The sequence below is a fragment of the Lontra canadensis genome, unplaced genomic scaffold (assembly GCF_010015895.1).
Source record: "Lontra canadensis isolate GAN:19392208 unplaced genomic scaffold, GSC_riverotter_1.0 scaffold219, whole genome shotgun sequence".
Classification (NCBI taxonomy): Eukaryota; Metazoa; Chordata; class Mammalia; order Carnivora; family Mustelidae; genus Lontra; species Lontra canadensis.
The window spans coordinates 375,964-398,623 of NW_022631213.1; the positions used below are offsets into that span (position 1 = coordinate 375,964).

Here is a 22,660-nt window from a genome sequence, read left to right on the forward strand (position 1 = left end):
AACAAATTTATTTCCCTAATTGGGTAACATATCTTAGTGCTCGACTCAAGGGCATTGTAATAGGTTTCCACACTGCAGAAGAAGGAATTAATTGGAACTGTTTGCTCTTTGTTCCATATTTACACTTGTCCACCAGTCTTGTAAACATTGCGCCTGGATTGCTTGGCCCTTCAGGCTTCTCTCTCCCGACTCCCCAACCCACCCCCAAAATAAATAAATAGAAAGCGGACAGTGTGATTTAACAGCATGGCTCATCCTTTCAGCAGCCCCCTCCCCACCAGAACTGCGGTTTATGGTTAGAGCTGGTTTGTGGCCAGAATTGGACAGAGGCATCACTTCCAATAGGTACCGGAAGTCTAGAAAGATACCCTCATCTCCTCGGGCAGAAATGGAGAACCCAGGGGCTTGATTTGCCAGGACTGTGTGTGGTTTGCCCTTGCCCATTCAGACCCTGGGTAGGAAGCTGGCGAGACGGGCAGATCAGTCCCATGTGTTCCCGCCCCACCGAAATGCCTCCTAGGAAGATAAGAGACAGTCATTCGTGAGCTCTGTCTGCTCTTGGGGTGGGCTGCCTGTGTGAGCAGAAAAAAAACATACACTCATGACCTCACTCTTCTGGTCTTCTTCAAGTAGAGTTTTTTGCCTCACAGCTTGCCAAGACGTCAGCGCAACAACAAAAAAGCATTTTTCAACGCAAATTCTCTAGAATCATACTGTAACGCTGGCTTCTCCCTCATGCCACAGCCCTCCAGTGTACTCCACGATGGTGCCATTTCACTCTGGCTGTCCAGCCTTGGATGACCGGCATTAGCAGAAGATGCCAGCGGATGTGAAATTACCTCCAGAGCTGGTTTCTGTAGCAACCATTAATATCCTCTGCCCTGTGTGGCTCTTGAATGTGGCTAGCATTATCACAAAAAGACGTCTGACCGTGTCTGGAGTACCCTGGCTACCACTAGGTCCCTTGTGAGAACTATACTCTAGAAAAATACAGATAGGCCCAACAAGCCTCATTCTCCCTCTTGAATATCCTGCAGGATCTGGATGAGGTTCTCTAGGCCAAAAATATAGCCTGGATCTGGTCCGTCGTAAGAGGTGTGCTCATCCCAGGAGCCTTTGTATGTTGTGTGGGCAAAGTCGATCATCCGGATGTCAACTTTGCTGACACCTCCAGAAGAGCTGCCATGGGCCGTCCTTTCTGGTGGCTCCTGCCCATCATAGATGATGAGGAGAGAGCTGGAGTAGAACCGGTAGGAACTCTGGCTCCTAATGACCGAGAGGAGGGCACGGAGCTGGCACTGGATGGGCTCCAGGAGCTCCGTCCGGAGGCGGGTTCCATTATGCAGGAACTGATGGAGGGCCTGTCGGAAGCCCTCGACAGAGAGTTTTCTTCCGTAGTACTTGTCTTTGCAGAGAAAGTGCTTCTTATCAACTTGATAAACCTGATAATAAAAAAAGAAAGAAAACGTGAAAAATTGCCAACTCAAGAGAAAGCTTGCCACTGCTGTAGTTGCAGGGTTACAAGCTAGCGTGATATATAAACAGATTTCTGGGAGATGCAGGGCAGGAATGGCTGAAATGAATGGAAGGATGATCTTCCATCAAGCGCCAGGGGAACTTTCACATTTTAAAATGCTTTCTCTGCAAGCCCTTAATAGGAATCCAAGGTCTACATATCCTTCACCCCATGAAGGTGACCCTCCACCCATAACGAAAAGCTCTGGATCGCCTTTGCTGTGAATTTCCAGTGTCATCCTCCAAATCGTGATTTAAACCCTGGCTCCTGGCCTCCTTCAATTCAAATATTAGCAAACCCAAGCTAGAACGCTTTAGCAGGAATCTGAGATCGCAGCCAATGGCCTTGGAAAGCCAACTAGATTCAATTTTCCCCAGTAAAGTTTGTAAAGTCCTTTCTCTGCAGATTCTAAGGAAACCGTCACGGCTTTTGGGGTAGAGCAGGGTTGACTGAAGATAAAACAATAAGAAGATAGGCTGGATGAGGAAGGGATGGGGTTTTCCAGCAGCCAGTGCCACTGAGGGGAGCCTGGATGGAATAGGGAGGAGGCTCGCAGCAGCTCTGTGGGGCTGGTGGCTCCTACTTGGCACCAGCTCCTCTCCCCCCAACTCCCCTGTCATGTCTTGGCCACCAGAAGGAAGCAGATGGAGAAGATGCTGATGGGGGGGACAGTGGCAGCTGCTCCCATTCATTCAGAGGCTGTACTGAGGCCAGTGGCTGGCGTGGCCATGACTTGGCTTACTTCTGTCTGGCACACCTGGGAAGGGCAGCCCATACGTGGCCAAGACAGTTTCTCAAGTCTTTCCCGCCTTCAGATTACATGGTATGTGTATGGAAAACCAGTGTAGGAAAAAAAAATCAGAAAGCTATGATAGACTTGCTTTGGAGGGTGGGAGATGGGCTGTTAAATTAGCCATCATAAACACATGACAGTTGTCACTGTCTAAATAAATCAGATCGTTTTCAGAAGATTGGAGGTCCGGAGAGAGATTCCGTTTACACCCCGAATCATCACACTCCATTCTCTTGAGGACTGCATTCCAAGCCTTCCGAGGGACATCTGTGCAACAAATTTATAGACTCCACTTCCAGCTTCAAGGGGTGGCAGTTTCAATTAAGGAAAGCCTCAACGTGTACCATCAAATCAGTGTCTGGTTTTGCTTTGAGGAGATAGACGGTAAGAGCGAACGAGTGGGGGAAAGTTGATTTCTTCCAGTTCTGCAGCCCCTGCCATGAGCCACGTCAGCTGCAAAAATGGGGTAGAGTCTGGGCAATAAAAAAAAATTAACTGTTCCTTTGCCTCAGCTGAGCAGGCTACGACCTTCCCACTTCTTTAACCAGAACAGACAGCAAAAAAAACTCCAGAAGACATGGAGTAGGAATTCGAAGAGCAGAGTGCCTTATGGCCCCTGAGAAGGAGAGTGTTCAGCTCTACCCTTCCAGAGACCAAGGAAGCCACGGAGTGCACAGAGAAGCTCTTTTTCTGTTCTCTCCCCAGCCCCTGCTCACACACTGTCACCAGAGGTCTGCTCTCCATGTGGACAGGCCCCACGTGGCCCCTGGGAAATTCCACCTACCGCAAACCCTCCTGTGTGGCTGGCTTTGTGGGTGGCGGTGTCCGCAGTGGACACGCCAGGACCCCCAGCCCCACGACGGACCCTCTGCCGCCTACCTGCATCCCACAGATGCGCACACCCAGGCAGGCCGAGGTGCTCTGTGCGCACTTGTGCATGTGACGGGCCTTCTTCTCCTCTGACGCGTCATCTCCGTGCTGCCGGGTCCCCATCTTCAGGTCCAGGATACAGGGGTGCTTGTACTGTGACACGACATTTTCCAGCAGCAGAAACCCTGTTCAGGCTAAGTTCAGGAAGGCTCTGTGGACTGGGAGGCTGCGGCCCCCATGGAGGCAGATTGCACGGCCCCATGACTGCCCGGGACCCCCTTTCCGGAGTGCCGTTCCTTCTCCCCCTGCTCCGCACGGACAAGCCCATCGCCCCTCTTAGGAATGCAAAGTATTAGCCTAGCAGGCTGCTTTAAAAAGTCCATTTATTTAGGGGGAGTTTATGACTCCGGGAGCTTCTTCTCCTTTTCCTTTCTGCTCCGAGGTTGAAATTTAAATGCAGGCGCGAAATCCCTGGCAGGCCATGCCCAATTTACATTTTACAGCAGAAAATCATAAGGCTAAAACCTCGAGTCACTGAATGGGCCAGTACCTTTTGGGAGAAGTGGGTTGATGTTAGCTTTGGAGATGAGTTGCAGGGATATTAATTTCAGTGGAGTAATTATCCTGCAAAAGCTTCTTAGGGATTAGGGTTGCAGATGTGTCTTAGTAAATACTGTGGAACCAGTCACCCGTTTGCAGGAAGGAGCCTAGCATTGACAAAGGGGTATTTCAAGCCTAAATGTACTCACTGAGAACATGGCAGCCTGAAGTGGTGGGGGGAGTGCCTCCCCTAAGATTCTCCCTCTCAGGCACTGCCCTGAGTGGGCACTGCACCCCCAACCCCATTAGCTCCACAGGGAGACATCTGCGGGGAGAATTTGGAGGGCTAGAAGGGAGGCTGGGGTGTGGGGAACCCACCCAGCCCTCTGAGCCTCCTGCCACCCCCACCCAGCATGGCTGTCATCATTCCTGTCTGCCAACAGACACCCTCAGCCCAGCCCCTCTGCCCAGGTGGGAGCAGCGACATAGCCAGCGGCCTGGCCATGGGCACTGTGTTCAGCTTAATTCCCAGTCCGACTTCCCCCATAATCTCTGATTTTCTTTTTCTTTTTTCTTTCTTTTTTTATTTTTTGGAGGGATCAGATGTCTTCTAGGTCCCAGATTTGAGGGCTTGTGCCTCGATGTCTTCCTTGCACTGGTCTCTCCCTGCCCACCCCTGTCCTGGCACCCATGTCTGTGTCTCCCCCTCCCGCCCCTGCTCCCATGTCTGCCTGTCTTTGTCACCCACTTTCCCCCGCCGCCTCGGCCTCTGACAGGCAGCAGGGAGTGCCGGCAAGGATACGGTGCCTCTGGTTCTCCGGGTACTCGGTGCATAGGCGGGTCAGGTGGGCCTGGTGGCACTGCAGTCCCCACGGGTTAAAGCTCCTCCTCTCGGCCTGGTTCCCTTTAGCGTCTTCCACGAGCTTGGAGACTGGGGCATTGAGACAGAACTCGGACCTCGAGAGCGACGTGGCCGGGCTGTGGGAGAGGGAAGCACACGGCAGTCAGAGCAGCCATGGCCAGCAGCCGTGGCCAGAGGGCTGGGGGTAGGTGCCCGTCCCTGGGACAGGGCTCTCCTGGGCTGGGCTCTGATGGGGACAGCCCCTGGCTGCTCTCCACGCTGCCTACAGGGCCTTAGAGTGCCCTTGCTGCCCCATTCAGGCCTTGGGCACCAGATCAGGCCACACTGCAGCCCTGGCAGGACGTCTCTCCAAACCCCAGAAGAATTCATTAGAGCCTGGCGCCTCCTCAGAGGGCTGAGGTGGTTTAAGTTCACTTGTAAGTGATCTGGATTCCTCTTGCACTCTCAAGGCGATGCAGTGTGGGGACCACAACCCTGCCTGGAATCAGAAGGCTGGGATTTTAGGCTGTGAGTGTGTTGTGGCACTATTTCCTTGAGACCTCAAAATGCCCTTAGGGCCGGGAATCCTGGATCTTTGGTCTGCCCTCTCTCCAGTCCTCTGCATCTCAGCTTCCCCATCTGTGAAATGGAGATAATATGTACCTGCTTCCTGATGCAGAGCCAAGAGACGTAATTAGATCTGCTGTGCTCCTTGGGGAAAGGAGGCACTTTCATTGTATTAGCTCCCTTTTGTTTCCTATAAATGTTTTATAAGTCCCCAGGGGTCCTTTTCATCTGAGGAAGGTCAGCTAACATTATCAGAGAGGTTCTGGAGACCTCTCTGGGAACTTGGGTGCCCTGAGCTGCCTGGTCTCTGAGATCCCACGGTGGGGGTGGGGGGTGCAGGGGGATTGTGTTGACCTCTCTCCTCGTCCCTTCTTGACTGCTGGGGAAAGGTGACTTCGGACTGCCATTAGCCATTTCTCCCTTGCGTCAACTTTTTGGGGTTTCTGTATTCCCCCACCCCCACCCGGAGACACTGCACGGTCTCCGTAAAATAAGTATTTAATTAAACAAGTATGTGCTGAAATGTCTGTTCCCTATAGGACCCTGCATATGTGGCAGCTTCTGAGACATTGTGGAATCCTCCCTCTGAAACTGCATAAAGGAAAACTCATGCCCTCCTTTGGTCGCCTGGATGTTTCTAGAAGGAGATTTCCTGGGAATGTGTCATGTCCTCGGCCCTGTCAGGAAGCTGTGGACCTTGGCACAGGTGGGAGCAGAGCTGGTCCCTGCTAGGTTAGCTGTCATCCTACCATGCGGCCCTCACCTCTCCTCGAGTGAGTGAGCCAGCTGCCACTGGACGAGGGGGTGGACGCCACCACTGCTGCCGGTGGTCTGCTGGAGCGTCTGCCATATTGCCACTGCCGCCGATTCCGTGGAGACCTTGAAGGGCCCCCGGTTCTCCTTCAGCGGGGTGGCCACCAGGCTGAGATGGCCTCGGCTGTCTTTTTGGAGGTGCACCGTGATGGTGCCTGCAGAGTACACGGGGGGAGGGGAAGGGGGGAAACCAGATGGAATTTACCTGGTGGACATGTTGCAAGGGGTGACATCCTTCTGAATTGCGGTTTAAGGGCACTGATCAACCCCCCCCCCTTCCCTAACTGCTCTCTCAAGGAAGAGCTACGGGGACTGTTCCAAAATGAGCCCAGGGCCGCGGAGCCTACAGAAAATAGCCGTGGGCTGGTCGGCGTTAGCTCTCCTTCCCTGAATCTCTCTGCCCTTTCAAGCTTTGAACAAAGCCAGTCCCGTACATTTTGTTCTCACCTTCTGGTGCCTTGGTACACACTGGCACCTTCCCAGGCACAACAAAGCTGTTCCAGTGGGGTCCAACCCGGGGTTATCAGAGCCGGTCTTCCGCAGGGAGGCCGTGAGGGAAGTTGGGGTCCATCCCATAACTTCCCTGTGCCTCTTTCATCATCCTTTCTCTCCCTTCCTGTTCTTTCTGACCAGCTTCTTCCAGGAAGCCTGCCTCAGACACCCTTCCTGGGCTCAGCCTCTCTGTCCCCATCCTTTAGACCTCTCCCCTACCCACCATCCTGGCTTCAACACGGATGCCCGCCATCTCCTTCAGTTAGACCCACAGCCCATGAATATTACTGACGGAACATGGTTCTCTGATAGAAAACAGGAGGCTGGTGGGATTTCTCCAGCTACGGTAACTCCTGCCCATCGTGTTTGTAATCAAGGCACAGCAGCCCGCTCCGGTCGCTGCTTGTGAGCGTGGAGAGTGTGAGGAGACCCAGTGAACAAACGTACTAATTGGCTTCTCCGGGACAGGGGCCAGGTTGGGTAATTAGGTCTGGCACGCGTGTCAGCGGCTCCGTGGTCACCCCTGTTGGATTTCTTGCTCTGGCGGCACAGTCCAGGCCTTCCCCCATAGGGCTCAGCATCCGCTCTAAATGGGTGCCCGGCCTCACCCAAGTTCTGCTGGAGGTGGAGCTATGCTCTTGGCGGTGGCAGGGGAGATAGCCCCGCAGGTGGCTTTGGAGTCCTCGGTTCCCTGTTCTTCCTGCAGCTGATCCCTGACTGTTCCAGTGGCTCCTTCTCCCTCCAGGCCACCCTGCACCTGTCTCCACCCTGCTTTGTGCCTGCCAGGCTGACCCTGTGAAGTGCACCAGTGGCTTCTGCACCCCTGATTTCCCAGGGGCTGGGCCAATGAAGGATGTCGGCAGGAGATGGCCTGGGGCCAGAGAAAGATTGAGGTGTTTATCCCACTGGTTTCTTCCCTGCCTCAGCATGATCCTGTCCCTCTGTGGCCTCCCTCTCACTGGGTCCGTGACCCCATTCCCTTCAGGCCTAGGAGTGGTCACAGCCTTTCAGGGGCGCTGGTCCCTGCGTGCCTCATCGCCCCCAGTTCCCTTAATCCCACGTGCATGTCTACGAGCCGTCCTTTTGAAAACCCTCTTCATTTAAAGCCCGTTGGGCACACCGCTCATTGCCTGCTGGGACTCTGACCTGGGTGGGCTGCATGTGATCAGGTCCCCCTCAGGTATTTATTTTCTCCCCTGCCACTTGGTCACTTTCTCAGCGCGAGTGGTAATTTTTGCTGAACCAGCGCTCAAGGCAGCTGATTTCCCTGCTTGCGTCCCTGCCCAGGCTGGTCAGTGCAGACGCTCATTTACAGGGCTGCTCTCTAATTCTGCAAGTCGCTCTTCAGGGCCATCTGTGCCTAGCTCAGCGGCCTCTCTGGGCTAGTCCTGTCATCTCAGATTCCCGGTGCCCTAATTTCGCAGCCCGAGAGTGACATTCAGTTCTTTCCAGCTCCTTAAAAAAATTCTGCGTTGCCTCAGCTCATCTCAGGCCCCTGAATCTTGTGAATTAATAATGATACGACTAATAATACTGTCCTTGAACCTGGAATTTTGTCGTTTACCTGAACCCCGGGGTTCCGCCTGGGAGAATGGGGGGCTGATGGCAGGTTGGGGGAGGAACTGCAGTAGTGCTAATCAGTGTCGTGTTCGTCTGTTACCACTGAGTGACAGCAAGCCTGTGAGGCCCTTGCCCGTGGTCATGGGGACTTGGGGAGATGGAATGACTTGCCCAAGGTCACACAGTAAGGGGCGGAGCTCTGAGAAAGGCCACAGGGGACATGGCTATGGAAGAGGGAACAAGCTGTAACACGGAGCCAGGGACTTAATGGGAAACTCCAGCGTTGTCGTGCTGTGTTTACTTGTGTGTGGATGAGGAACGCTCCTGCTGTGTCCTCATCACATTTGATTCGGCCCTTCTGTTCCATGGGAGCGAACAGAGAAACCTGTTTTGAGAGGGTCATTGGTTCAGAGGGGTGGGAGTGCCAAGAAGCCCAAGGACATGGTGTTTCCCTTGCCGTTCCTCTTTCCTCAGGCAGGAGGGCCACTCTGCTTGCTCCGGGGAGGGCCAACCTGGAAGCCAGCACTGGCCCCAGAGTCCACCCCTCCACCGTGGGGAAAGGAGAGCGCGCTAGCCTCTGTGCTTGTCCTTGGGGAGCTTGGAGCCTCATGGCTGCTGGGGAGCCCAGGACCGTGCGCAAGCCAAGGGCATGGCCCTTTTCGGTCTTTTGTAAAGTTCGGCTCACCCTCTGGCCTTTTCTGCTGTGGGACTGTGGGATTGGGACACGCTCACCAGAAACCACTGTCTTGGGGAGCCCCGGCCCCAGGAGGCCTCCCTGGAAGGACAAGAAACGTGACTTTCTCCTGCTTCTCTAGGCTCCAGCTCTTGTCTGATCTCATCAGATCTGACTGTCTCAATAAATGGAGGCGAGGAGAGGTGCAAAATAACCAAAAACCAATAAAATCCAAAAATCATTTCTATTTCTCATATTGTCAGAGCTACCCAGCCAGACTTCGTGTCCCTGCCTCTCGTCTTCCTTCACGCCTCTGGTTCTGTGTCTCCACCTATCTGTCTTCCTCCCTCTCCCACATCTCTCTCCAGCTCAGCCCAGACTTTGCTCTGAAGCCCAAGACGCATAGCAGATCTCTGCCTTGCAGATGATCTCAGGTTGTCTTCTCTAAACCGAAGCAGCCGGTCAGTGGAATCCAGACGCCTTGGGGCTCGGCTTGGTTTTTAGTCAAGATTGTGTTGGTCCCAGCCTGCCTTCCGGCTTGCTTTGTGTGTCCATGGGAGCTAGGCCTGGAGGGACATGGGCCCCCCACACTCTGCCGCCTCTGCCTGGCCGGGGGTAGCGGGGGACAGCCAGAGCTTTGCCTGCAGTCACACCAGCCGGGCAGACAAGAGTGCTTACTGCCACAATTGCCATGCCCAGAGCATCTCAGCAATTTCGGCTTGGCCAAGCAGCTTCCCCAGCCTCTGGGAATGTTCTGTCATGTATTTATTTTTAAGCTCATGAGAGCATTTATTTGCCGGCGTGTATAAGATGAATCTGGCTCGTCTGTTAACCAGCCAGACTTAGGAGTATGTCTTTGCTCACCCAAAGCTGACAGGTACACTGGGAGTCAGAGAGATGCAGGTCCAAAATGTTGTCCTGCCCGAGGAGCCCAGCAAAAGGTCCGGGCAAGCTCCTGGCATGGGGAGGCTAGCCTTGGGAGTGACGTCCCTGCCCAGCGCTCTCTGATTTCATCACAGTGCAGGGCAGTGAGAAGGGAGAGGCTGTGCTCCATGGCACACAGTGGCCACTACAGAAACAGCCCCTCTCTGGGGGAAACCCCCTGTGGCAGCCTTGTGGGCATTCAAGTCCCCCTGACCTGAGGTCACTCATTGAGTGACTCTGGGCAAGGCACATCCCCTCCTTATTGGGCTAGATGACCCCCTGACCTAGCCTGAGAGGCAGGCTAGAGTAGGGGTCCGGACAGTAGACTAGTGCCCAAGAGTGCCCAGGAGGGGTGCTGTTCTCCCCCTCCTCCCGCAGAGGAATGGGCACTTGTAGACAGGACCCAGGGAGGGCGTCGGGATGGGGTCCTGGAGACCAAGCAGCCTCTTTCACTTTCCTGCTCTGCCTGTGGCCGCCCCAGCCATCTGTCTCAGCTCCAGAGCCATGTCCAACAGGCATGAAATGCTGCTGGCAAGAGGCCCCCCCAAGCAGGGTCCTGCCACCCCTTTGCTAGGTTGAGTTCCGTTGTGAAAGGACATTCATTCCAGTGGGTGCTCTGACGACATGGGCAGTGACCCACAACAGATGGGCAACCCCGGCCTGTGGCCCCAGAGGCCCCAGGGGAGGCCTGTACAGGCAGCACACCAGTTACCCGCCCCCCTCTCTCCCAGCGTGTGGTGCTCACAGGCCTCATCTCAGACTCTCAGAAGGTCTTGGCAAGCTGGCACTGAAGCGGTGCTTGGGGCTCAAGTCCTTGGCCCCCAGCAATGGGTCTCAGTCTGAATGCTGGATACAGATTCTTGGGCCCTGCCCCCAAGGGTTCTGGTTCACAGGGGTAGAAGGGAGCCTGGGAATCTGCATGTGAACCCCTACACCAGCCTTGGTCAGTCCCAGAGCACACTCTAAGAAACACCCACAGAGCTAGGCCCCATTTTTCCTGGTTATTTTGGTCATTGAAATGCGAGTAAGTTTTTGACTGACTTATTTGGATATTATCATTACTTTTACTGCAGATGCATATTCGAGGGCAGAAGCTTGTAGTCACAACATTTAAAAACCTTTAAAAGAGATCTTTTCTCTGGGGACTTGTCCCATTGAGGGGTTCGCAGCTGGCAGTCTTGCCCTGAGCCCTGTGAGCCGCATTTACTGAAGGCTGGGTGTGGACAAAAAGCCTGCCTCGTGGATGCTGGCCAGCTGCCCAGAGGGCCCCACAGGTGGCGGCCCTCCCCAGCCAGCCTTCACCCCCCTGAACCCACCTTGTACTCAGATCTAGAACACACACAGCTCCGTGCCCCGCTTCCCCAGCTCTACCTGGAGGGCAGCCCATGGCCCTGGCTTGGCCATTAGGTGAGAATGAGGAATTCTCGTTTCCTAAACATGTCAGGTCCCTGCTCCTTCACTCCCTGACCCAGGCCTGAGGCTCCACGGAGGGGCAGGAGGCTTTGGCCCGCCCTGTCTTCCCCAGCCCCAGTTACAGGACCCAGCCATGGCACCCCTGAAGCACAGAGCAGACTCCCTAGAAGAGCAGGGTGGGGCTGGGGTATCATTTCACTCCACGCTCAATTCCTCGAAGCCTAGTAGCTTGAGCTCGTTTTTAGGGATGCCAAATGGTATTAGACTCCAGGCCTGGAGGCTTGAAGAGTTCAGAGAAACTAGGACATCGAGGGCCAGCCAGCTGTGGGGAGGGGGCCTGTCTCCATGGCAACCTGGGGAGGCGGTGGGGGATGCGGGGGGCGTCCAGGAGCCTGGCCTGCGACGGCAGCACGATGGCGCACAGAGCCGCAGCCGGCCGTCAGGGACACTCACCTTTGTACTGCGGTGTGAAGCCCTTCATGGCCAGAGGCAGAGACTCGTAGAACCTCTGCTCCCGGGAGATGAGGGGCTTGCACACGGTGTGCTCATCGTACTTCATCACGCTCAGGTGCCCCCCAACCTGGTGCAGGAAGGGCTCTAGCCGCACGCCCACTCTGGCCTCCCCAGCATCTGTGCTGTCCTGCACAACCATGTGTCCACGAGAGGAAGGCCTGGGCAGCTCCCAGACAGGGGGCGGGGCCGTCAGTGGGGCTCAGCTGTCTCCTTAGTGGCCTTGATCCCCGTCATAGCGCAACTGTCCCTCTGTCTGTTGGCCTGGGAGGGGGCCCCTGGAAAGCAGAGGAGGAAGGTAGAAATGGTGTGAGGGAGACAAGGTCCTGGGAGGAGTGGAAGGACCCGCAGTTCCCAGCCACGACCCACTGGTAGTTGAACAAGACTGTACAAAGGCTTCCGTCACTTCTAGAGTAATCCATTACAAGAAACTGGTACTGTGGTTGCTCTGGGGAGCCAGGATGAGAGATAGACTTCTCTGAATCCGTCCTGTTTAACATTTTTTGAAAAATCAAATAACACACACAACCATAGGCTTCCAGAGTGCCGAGATTGTGTTTAACTCCTCATATCGTGTTTCCTGCCTGCTTTGGGGAACATTGGTCGCAGGCCCAAGGAGAGGTGTCAGGGTGTCAGGGTGCTTGGCCTCTCGCAGGGGCCTGGGGTGCACAGCAAAGCTTGGGTTTTGTCAGCACAGCTGTGCACACCTGTCTGCGTCACGTCTTCACAACATAATTGCCATGTGACTCTGAGAAGTTACCAAACCTCTTTGGGCCTCAGTTTCCCCATCTGTAAAGTGAAATAGTACTTTATGGACATAGGACAACATTGAGATAAAGCCCATGAAAAGGTTGGCTGAGGGCCCAGAGCTAAGTCCTCAATAAATGTGATTTGTCGTAATTATTTCTAGCCTTATTGCCTTGGTGGTCATATTTTCCCAACAGCTCTGGGTTGGAAGAAAGGCCGTGTTTCTCACCGCCACTTTGCACAAGAGGGAAGTGGGGCCTGCACTGCCTTGACTGGGCTCTGGTGCAGGCCAGGGGCAAGGCAGGAGGAAAGTGGGGACTGCTGGTCTTGGGGCCTCATTCCTTACGACCTGCCGCTCCCTTTTCCTCCCTAAGGTCAGGCTTGCTGGAACCCTGGGTTGGGAATACATCCCCAAAAGACACCCTGACTTTGTCTCAGGAGAGTGCCCAAGGAGACACTGTGAGGGGAGGCTCTTCTGGCCACATTCGTCCCGTCCTGTCTGAGAGGACATTGCCACAGGGGTGCCCATCACCGCCAAGTTATTAATACTCTCTCCTCCGCTGGACTCCCGGCCAAAGATGCCACCAAGCTAGGCAGCCCTGGACATGATTAATGCTCTAAATGACCTTCAGTGCAGACCATGAGCATGGCCAGCCAGCTCCATGCGTGGAGTGCCTATCAGTTTGTTCAGGACCCCAGCTCAGAGAGACCCCCTGCTGCCCCCCAGGGGTTTCTCTCTCTCTCTCTCTCTCTCACTGGCTACTGTTTTTCAGGCCACAGAGTGCCCCTCTAGAAAGGGGAGGTGTTTTGCCTGGTGTGTGCATTTGCTCTGCTGGGTGCGGGACGAGGCTTCTGAGAGCTGCACGTGTGGCCAGAGCAGGACGGGGGAGGTTAGCGTGGCTGGGCCAGGCAGCCAGGGCGGGGGGAGCCTGAGGCCTAATGGCGAGGGGCTGTGCTGACGCAGCAGGCTCGGCCTCACCCCGAGTCTGCTCCCAGATAGCACGGAGGGAGCCCCACTTGGAGCCTGTTCCACGAGCTGAGAAGTCAGTAGGAGGCATCTAGATGCAGAGGCAAATCTGAAATCAGTGCAGGAACAAGCTGATACAGGACAAGGTAGCCCAGTGGCTTGGCAAACCAAGTCGTACTTGGCAGATGTGGTGAAGGCAAGAAGGAAGGTAGGAGAGAAAAACCCAGGTGGCCTAGCTTGCTGAGGCCCCTGGGATGAACTTGGTAATGCTCGTCTGAGTCTTGGTTTCCCACCCACTGCCACAGCCTTGTCATGATGCTCTGTCAGATGACAGAACGCACAGCATTCCTTTGTGGAGTCCTTTTCCCAAGCATCCCCACCCTTTGAGTCTTGTCACTGCGTGGGTTATTCTCAGGACTGACTCAGCTCTGGTGCTGGGAAGGCAGGTGAGGTGCCTGCCTGAGACAGGACCTTACGCCCCCTCTGACACCCTCACTAAGTACACTGGTCTCCCTTCAGTGCGTCAGAGGGAGACAAATGTCCTCTCTCCAGCCCACACTTCCCTCCATAGCCCCACAGCTGGACCCTCACTCAGCATCCTGCCCTGGTGTTCCATGGGAGGGAGAAGAGGGAGAGAGCGAGGGAGGGAGGGGAGAGAGTGAGATGCCCCCAGCCAGAAGAGCTCAGCTAGAAGCCCCCTTCCCCAGGAGTCATGGACAAATGGCCCAGGGCCCCACATCCTATCCTGTCACTGGCTTGTATCCTGAATGAAATAACTCTGGGCTCACTCCAGGAGACTCAAGGGCTGAAATTTCTGATGGGCCCCATTGTCCAGCTGGTGGTTGAATGAGGCCCCATGGGGCTGTCTGTGTCTGTGCAGCCCCACGGGGCCCGGGTGACAGCCAGCCTGCCCTTGTTCTGAAAGGAAGGTCGCGGACAGCAGGGCCTGCAGTTGTGTTTGGCTTCCAGAGTGGGCACAGATGATGGTATCAGTGATGCCAGACACAGGGACAGAGGCCACCAGGCCAAAGTGGATGAGTGCCTCCGGCTTATCACTAGCAGCTGGCACCTTTTCTTCCCTGAGAATCTGTGTGTATGTCATCTTTTGCCCCAGGCTGAACCCGAGTTCATTAGAAATTATAGAAGATAAGCCCCTGTTCCAGCTTGCTGCTCGCATTTTAGGCAAGATGGCAGATGAGGCCACCAATCAGATTTCTACCGGCTCCAACTTAGACTAAGTTCGTCATGAACCTGGTCTTACGAAATCCTGTCAGCTCCCTGTAATCTGGAAACAAGCTGGCTGACCGTGGTCCTTGTCGGGGCTGTTCACAAACACTCGGGTTTTCCTTAGGGGATGTGGTGTGATTGCACTTCCCTTGCCCTTGGAAGGTAGGCGCGGCCCCATGACTTGCTTCTGCTGACATAATGCGGATGGGAGCGCCCTGTGCCACTGCCTGTGGGAGCCTGGAGGGCAAGCCGTTGCTGCGTCCTCTCTCCCTGGCCTGCCTTGGATCGTGCTGGATATGTATGTAGCCTGACAGGTACATCTCTGCTCTCAGAGGCCGCTGCGACTCGGGGCTGGTTTGTGAGGCTGGCGGCCTCGTGCCCACAGCTGGATGCCCAGCAGGGAGCCTGGAAGTTGCAAGGGACCCCACTGGAACCAGGCACTCAAAGACTTCCTGCAGAAATGCACCCTGTATGACGCGAGCCGCTCCTCTGAAGCATATCCTGGGGTCACAGGCTCTGCAGTCCCCATCTCTGTTTCTGAAGTCCCCATCTCTGGTGGAGAAACTGAGGGGCTGAGATGGCAAAGGCCACTGGCACACTTGGGAGCTAGAGAACATTCTCTCTCCTCTAAAGGCCTCAGGGCCAGGGTCCCATCCGAGGCCCTCTCCACTCTTTGTGCCGCTGTGGCCTGCCTCCCTGGAGCTCACCCGGTGGACAGGGTCCAGAGGGCCACTCAGTAGTGTGGGTTCACGGAGCCAAGGGTGAAGGGCTCCCACCCGTGGGCCCCTCACGACCTTCCTAACGCTATACCACCGCAAGCGTCATCCTCAGACCAGAGCAGTAGGACCCTCAGAGCATGATAGCCTCTCACATGTACAGGAACACTTCTGTGATTACCAAAATACAAATTCATTTCAAGGCACTATTGAGCTTCTAGTAGTTTTAATCCTCATCCATTTTCTCAATCAGTGGATACTACAAGTATAATGAGTATCACAGGGGGACGCGTAGGGAACAAATTATGCTGAAATGGAGTCCTAGCTAAAAAGTTTAGCAGAGGTACTGCTGTCTCCTAAGGTGGGCGTGGTGTCACGGGTTCTGGATGGAGTCTTGGCGGGGGGGTAGGCCATCAGGGCCTGAGGAGGGGCTGTCTCCGGTGGGGGTGGAGCAGCAGAAAGTGGCCTGGGCCAGCCAGGAGACCAGAGGGAAGGCTGTGAGCGGGGGTAAGCCTGGCCTGCTTCACTCGTGGGCCTAGAGGGGGCCTGGCCACATAGACCGGGGGTGCCTAGAGGGGGCCTGGCCACATAGACCCGGGTTGCCCAGCTTGTCTGGCTCCTGCTCAGGCCAGGGAGGAGGGGGTTGCCTGAGAGGGTGAGGTGTGGAAGGAAGCCTTCAGCATCTCATCCCAGTAAATCTGATGGGGTGAGGGGGGTGCTGGGAAGTGTTCTGGGGAAGAGATAATTAAGAAGCAGCTTGTATCAAAAGAAGACTGCCGTATAGGCAGGGTCGGCTGCAGATTCAAAGGCCGCATGGTTTATGGCCTGCCCTCTCGCCTCTGAAGTCCTATCGTGCATGTTGCAGGCCTGCTGGAGCCAGAGGTTTGGTACAAGTACCATTCAATGTCTTTGCGATGCCCGAGGGAGCATTTTTTTAGATCTATTCAAGAGGAGAGGACCAAAAAACCATTTAAAACTGCTTAGGTCATAATGGGCAGGAGGATTTTGGAGTTTCTCATGTGGCAGAGGCCTGTGTATCATCTGGGGCCATCCAGGCTGGGAAAGCATGAGATTATTTCCTGGGGAGGGGGAGCCATGTTTTAAAATCCATTCTAAAAATGACTCAAGGGCCGTGGAATGGTGGGCCCTCTGTGTGCGTGGCCACTCCCCACCCTCCCGGCCCAACAGGATCAATACCGAGCCCTGGCGGACGTCACAGCTCACCTTCTCAGCCGTGGCTGAGATATGTGGCTTGGCAAAGTGTTCCCCAGGGAAGGCTTGATCCCCAACCCCAGAGCAATGATTCATATTCCTCCATCACACAGACTTCTTTTGGGGCTTATTTTATCCTTTGAGAGATTTCTTTTGTCTCTCTCCTTTTCTCTTAACATTTAAAATCTCCCAATGTTCTTCCAGTTTGAGGACCAAATGCGATTTTAATACAGCGATTATTAGTTTAGAAGCCCTTCAGCCACTGACAAATGTCCTTAGCGGCGGCAGCAGCAGCAGCAGCAGCAGCAGCAGCAATGTTCTGAGCTTGCTGTCAGGGCAGGAGACACATGGGGCAAAGATGACTCCAGAATCCCAGCGCCACTGGAAGGGCTACTCCAGGTGAGGCAGAGGCTGGAGACTTCTCCCTCCCTGACCCTTACCTTGTCTTGACCTCATAACAGCACCCCAGGTCCTTGGGGACCTTGGGCATGGCTAATAATGGCTCCAGCAGCATTGCCCAACTCCCTCAGGACCTCACCCCCTTGAAGCTGCATCCAGGATCTTGGATACCGCTAACCATCCAGACGTGCACGTTTCCCAACCTCTGACCCCCTTCCCCGCACCTCCCCACCTTTCTCTAAGCACTGCGGTCAGCAGCCACCTGCCTTACGTAAGAGGTCTTTGAGCCAGAGACAGAAGGTTTTGGCAGTGGTTAGCATGGCAACTTCATGGCTGCAGGAGGAAACAGCCTTTTAAGGTCAAAATGCAGTCATGGGTGGAGCAGACGTGTGAGCATGCAGCTGAGTGCATGCGTGCGTGCGTGCGTGCGAGCATGTGGTCCTGGTCCTTCACACCACGGGCTGCAACTGGCCAACTCCGAGGAGCCCGCCTGTTCAGGGAGAAGGCGAGCGGGCCTTCCCCCAGCAGAGGGCAGCAGCAGACGGGCCAGAACTGCCCTGAGCAGGAGTCCCTGGCCCAAACCCCACAGCTGGCCAGCCCTGGTCCCGACAGGGAACACATTCGGGACCTGGCTTGGCCAGGCCTGCCCTCATAGAGCCCAGGACGGTGGCTTGGGGGACGCTGCCTTTCCGAGGGGCAGTTTTTCAAGAGCTCAGAAGTTACCATTGCGGGGCGCCTGGGTGGCTTAGTGGCTTAAAGCCTCTGCCTTCAGCTCAGGTCATGATCCCAGGGTGATGGGATCGAGCCCCGCATTGGGCTCTCTGCTCGGCAGGGAGCATGTTTCCACCTCTCTCTCTCTCTCTCTCTGCCTGCGTCTTGCCTACTTGTGATCTCTGTCTGTCAAATAAATAAATAAATAAATAAAATCTTTAAAAAAAAAAAAAAGAAGTTACCGTCGAGGTTGATGTCCCTCTCTCTTCTCCTCTTACCATACCCTACTTTTTCTGAGGAGTGTCTGGCTGGCGTCAAGGGGAGGCATGTTCTGAGGAGTGGGGTGCCTGGCCCCATTCACAGTATGAGGGAACCCCAAAGCCAGGGACAGGTCTTGCCAAAGAGGGGACAAGGCGTATGAGCTGGAGGGCACATCCGAGCTGAGGGGAACATGGTCCTCCACAACCCGACTCAATCACTCCCTCCCCGTGGCAGCTGGACCCCACAGTCCCAGCCCTGCTGGATAAGGAACAGTAATGGCGTTCAGTGATCCCCTGCGTTCCCTATTCCTGGACTCCTCCCAGCCTCTCATCTCACTTCCCAGAACAAACCAATGCTCATAAACGTGATTGCTGTTCCCTGTGGCTGCTGGTGAACAAGATAGCAACCATACGTAAAGAATTTATTCAGGTGCCCGGCTCAGAGCAGAAGAATGCAGGGGGAGACACGGGTTGGCTCAGCCTGGCCTGCCACCCCAGAGCACACTGGCAGGGTCCCAGGGGCCACAGGCCCTTTGCAATGGACGAGCTTCTCAGATCCCTGATAAGGAACTGGCTCTGGGGGAGCACAGCACAGGAGGGGGCCAGGAGACCTGGTTCTGCCTCAGATTCCCTGTCCCTTTCTCTCTGGGCCTCAGTTTCCCTTTCTGTACTGAGAGCTGTCTGACTCAGCCATATTCTCACCCTCCTGTGGGACAGCTGGCCCTTTAATTCAGGAAGTCAGTGTGGTGGGCAGGGGTATGGAGAGAGGTGGTTGGAAGAGACACTTTTGGATTGAAAGGGACTTAAAAGACATACTGACCCATATACCTTGATTGGATCCTGGTCTAAACAAAGCGATAAAAAACATCCAGGGGGCCACTGGGGAAATTTGAATATGAACTCCATGTGGCCATTCTTCAGGAGCTGTTAGTTTTGTTAGTGGGATAATGGCATTGGGGTTATGTGAGAGCTTCCTGAGGTACTTTGGGGGGAAACGCTATGATGTCCCAAAATTACTTCAAATACTTTAGCCTTAGAGCAGTCAATGAAGCGTATGGCAAAGGTCAAACAACCGTGTAAATCCTGGGGTAGGATATGCAAGCGTTCGTGATATCACTCCCTCTACTTTTTCCTGTGGGCTTAACATTTTTCATGGTAAAAAAGGTTCAGATATAAACTGGTAGCTTTTAAAAAACGCAGAAGCCTGGGTCCTGCCCCACTGGATCTGAATCTCTGGGGAAGGAATCTGGCATGGAGGTTTTTAGATTCCCAGGGTCCCAAGGACCGTGCCAGGCTCAGACAGGTTTGGGTCTCAGGTTTACTGAGGGCCAAGAAGAGCCCAGAGAGAGGAGGCCCCCCAAAACTCTGCCGCTGCTCAGGGCAGGGGTCCTTGGTAGTGACCGTGGTCTACCAGCCCTGCATGGGGGCGCCCCGTACCCAGGCCATGGACGGCTGGTCACAGGAGCTGACGTCACCCCAGCCTGGTGCACCCCTCCCCCTGGCGGAAGGGTGGGGCTGCCAGGACAGGACACGCCGTTCCTGGAGCCCCAGGGTTGCTGTCCACGTCTCCTGGGACAGCTGCCCCTGTGAAGGGTTAAACAGTGCGAATCACTGGCTCCAGCCCCTGTACACAGCTTCCTCTGCAGTCCCAGCTCCCCAGAACCGGCCCTGCCTCCGTGCAGGAGCCGAGGTTAGAGACCCGGGGACGCCCTAGGAAGGGTTGGAATCACTCCAGGGGTAGGGGGTAGAGATGGGAGACAAGTGAACGACAGAATCTCTGTGTTCCTGAGCTAACCCAGCAGCACCCCCAGACACATAGGTGCACACGGAGGTACGGGCACCCCCAGAAAGACTGGCCCCTCCACAGGGTGTGCCCCTTGTTGAGGAGTGGGGTCATCCCATCCTGGGTGGACCCTCACTCCAGCACCATGAAGGGCTCAGCAAGGCCCTCCCTGCCCTATCGCCCCTGGGGCGGCACTCACCAGGGCCTTCTTCCTGGAAGGATGGCAGGGAGCGTGTGGAAGGGAAGGTCCAGGGGGACGTGATCTTGTTCTGTGCCTGTTGATGGCAGGCCCTTCCCAGCGTCCCAGCACCGAGAACCCACTGTCTACTGCAGTGCCGCTGGAGAGGTCTGCCTAGACTCCGGTCTGCCCACGGGCCTGGATAGGGAGGTCACCTGACCCTGGGGAAGGGCTGGCAGGGGCTGGCACGTCCAGCTGTCAGCTGGTGTATGGCTGCCCTGAGCAGGGCCTGAGGGCCTAGGAGGGAGGGGAATGAAGAGGAGGCAGAGGAGGAGAGGTCTGAAGGGGAGAAGCGGTCAGCTCCGCTGCCTGGATGGATGTCAGGCCCAGCGCACCCAGGGCCCAGTGCGTCAGGCCCCTGGTGGGTTTTTGATGCCTTGAGGTAAGGGTAGGCTAGGGAGTCTTGTTCTCCCTCCCCCCACCCTGTTCCCCCATAATTTTACTGTCAGTTTGCCCCAAGCTGTTGTCGCCAGAGAGAAAGTCATGCAAGAAGACAGCCAGTCAACAATCAGCTTAAAGACAGTCAAGTAGTTTTTGAGACCCTTATGTGTTCTGGACTTGCTCCTTGCTCAGCTGAGCTGACCCAGGAACCTGTCTGACCAGTGATGGTTGTCAGGGAATTACGGTGAGGGCGGAGGAAGGGGTGTTTATCAAGTCGAAGGGCAATCCCAGTGTATTTCGTGGGCAAACATGGAGCTTGGGGCAGGGGACACCTTGCCCAGCCTGGGGGGAGCAGAGAAGGCATCCTGGAGGAAGCAGCCATCAGAGACCTGAAGGACAAACAGGATCATCCAGGTTGGGGTGGGGAGAGAGGGTGGTGGGAAGAGCATGCTAGCTAAGGGAAGAGCATGTGCAAAGGCCCAGAGGCAGTGGGGAAGAGGGTAGTCCAGGAGGTGGAGCCACTCAGAGTGCCCAGAGCATGCGAGAGGTGGGGAGTGATGACAGAAGAGCCTGAGGTAGGAGATGCGGGCCTCAAAAGTCTCTTGGCTTCTCAGGAAAAACCGAAGGGCTTTCTATCAGGAAGGGCCAGGCCCAGATTGGCATTTTGAGCACATCCACTCTGTTTTGGGGAGAGTAGATCAGGTCAAAGATGGGCAGGCAGGTTAGGAGGCTGCCAGGTGCTGTCCTCCAGGTGAGCCCAGCCTGGTGGCAGGGCTGAAGCAGTGGAGTGGAAGGGAATGGTGAGTTCCTGAGATGTTGAGACAGGCTCCACAAGGTCTGGGGACATGTAAATGGGGAGAGATGTGGTGTGGGCAAAAGATAGAGGCTCATCAATGCCAGGCTTCGGGTCTCAGCAACTCTGGACCAAGTATTAGGTCTGAAGTCTGCTGCCCCAGACTTCTGGTTGTAGTTCCCTTGGGCCCTGGATGCCCCACTAGCCTGAGGCCCCCAGCCTGCCCCTTCCCGGGCTTCTCCAAAGGTGGGCACTCGGCCCCTGAGGCTACAGTTCGGCTCTGGGGCTCAGCCTTCTCTCTGGCCACAGGCTCTTCCCCGGGCCCCTTGGTCTGGTCCAGCCTTCTTCTGACTCTGGGCCACTTCCCCCAGATCCCTGCGTCCCTCAGGGTGCCCTCACCTGTCTCCTGGTTTTAACAGGGCTCCCCCAGATTTACTGCTGCAGCACTGAGAGCCACGATGGCTTTTCCATCCCCTCACCCCACCGTTTCCATGTGTCTGTGGAGAACTCCTTCCGCACAGACAGCCTGTCCGCCCTCACTGCTCAAGCACAGAGCGCATGAGCCCTGGGCTTTGATAGGAGCCGAAGTGGGAGGTGAGACAGGACTGGAACGCAGGTCTCCTGGCCCTTGTCCCAGAGGTCCCATGGTCACTGTGTGCTCTGGGTGCTCTGCGCCCACTCTGGGGTCTGGCTTATCACCAGCTGCCCGACAGATGTGTTAGCAGCAGAAAACAGTGTCACGGCAAGGCCACGGCAGCCTTGGGGGCTGTCAGCAGCTGCCCTTCCTGTGGCCAGCCTCCTTTCCGGTCCCCACCCTGAGTCTTCCCCACACCCAGACAGAGTAGAGCCCTGCAGGCATGACAGGGATTCCTGGGCACCCTGAGGCTGTTGGTTTAATGGGCTGAGGATCCCATGCCCCTGCTTGCTCCCCAGGGCAGGGGATCGCATTTCACTGGGACAGGCGGATGCTCAGGCTGTTCTGGGAGCCTCCTGTGTCCTTGGTCTCTCATGCTGCCCAGCTATGTGATGGGCTCTGGTTACCAGGCCCTGGAAGAGAGGGTGTGACCTCCTTTCCCCCCAGCCCTCCCCCACCTCCTCATTCCCACCTGGGGGACTCAAAGCTCTGTTCTGGGAAACCTTGAATCAACACAGGGCTGAGCCCAGGCCCTTCAGGGCGGAGGAGAAGGGACCTCCCATCAGAGCCATTTGGCCTGTGAGTGGCTGAACCCAGGGCCTCAGGAGGGTGGAACCACATTCCAGTACTTGCTTTCTGGTGTCCTTTTGTTGTTGTAAAGAGCAAAGTTGCAAACTGACTTCTGACACATCTATTTATTGAATGTCATTTTTGAGCCCCTACTATGTGATCCTCTCGAGACGCACAGCAGTAAACAAAACACACAGGGCCCTGTGGTCACAGAGCCAGTGATGTGGTGCTTTCCATTATGCAATCACCTGAGCCACTCTGTTTCCCCACTGTGGCCAAGTTCTCTTCCTGGTCATTTTTCCAAAGCTCAGCTTTCCCTGCCAGATACCTGCAACTAAGCCTCCTTCTACAGCCATGGCTGGGACCAGCTCTGCACCAACTCCCAACTCGCTCTCCCTCTGGGCCTTATCCTGCCTCTCCTCTAAGCAATCAGCCCAGACCCATGAGGCTTGTCTGTGGACATGCCATTCCAGGCCAGCTCCTGGATGCCACCATTTGGAGACAGAAAAT

General features: G+C 55.5%; 1 protein-coding gene across 1 annotated transcript; it reads right to left on the bottom strand.

Moving 5' to 3' along the window:
* Positions 1–841: 841 nt before the first annotated feature.
* IP6K3 (inositol hexakisphosphate kinase 3) lies at positions 842–19,799 on the bottom strand. The gene is made up of 6 exons (XM_032849140.1): positions 19,734–19,799; positions 11,456–11,790; positions 5,891–6,095; positions 4,522–4,697; positions 3,189–3,364; positions 842–1,442 (listed from the first exon to the last, which is right to left on the bottom strand). Exons 2-6 carry the CDS (start codon positions 11,652–11,654, stop codon positions 1,011–1,013), a joined length of 1,188 nt encoding a protein of 395 aa, XP_032705031.1. The 5' UTR covers positions 11,655–11,790; positions 19,734–19,799; the 3' UTR covers positions 842–1,010.
* Between the last annotated feature and the right edge of the window lie 2,861 nt (positions 19,800–22,660).

Coding starts and splice junctions, on each gene's coding strand:
- IP6K3 (XM_032849140.1), bottom strand. CDS start 11,654: ATGGTTGTGCAGGACAGCACAGATGCTGGGGAGGCCAGAGTGGGCGTG. Junction 6,096..11,455: donor CTTCACACCGCAGTACAAAG/GTGAGTGTCCCT, acceptor TGTACTCTGCAG/GCACCATCACGGTGCACCTC. Junction 3,365..4,521: donor CCCGGAGAACCAGAGGCACC/GTATCCTTGCCG, acceptor TAGCCTGAACAG/GGTTTCTGCTGCTGGAAAAT.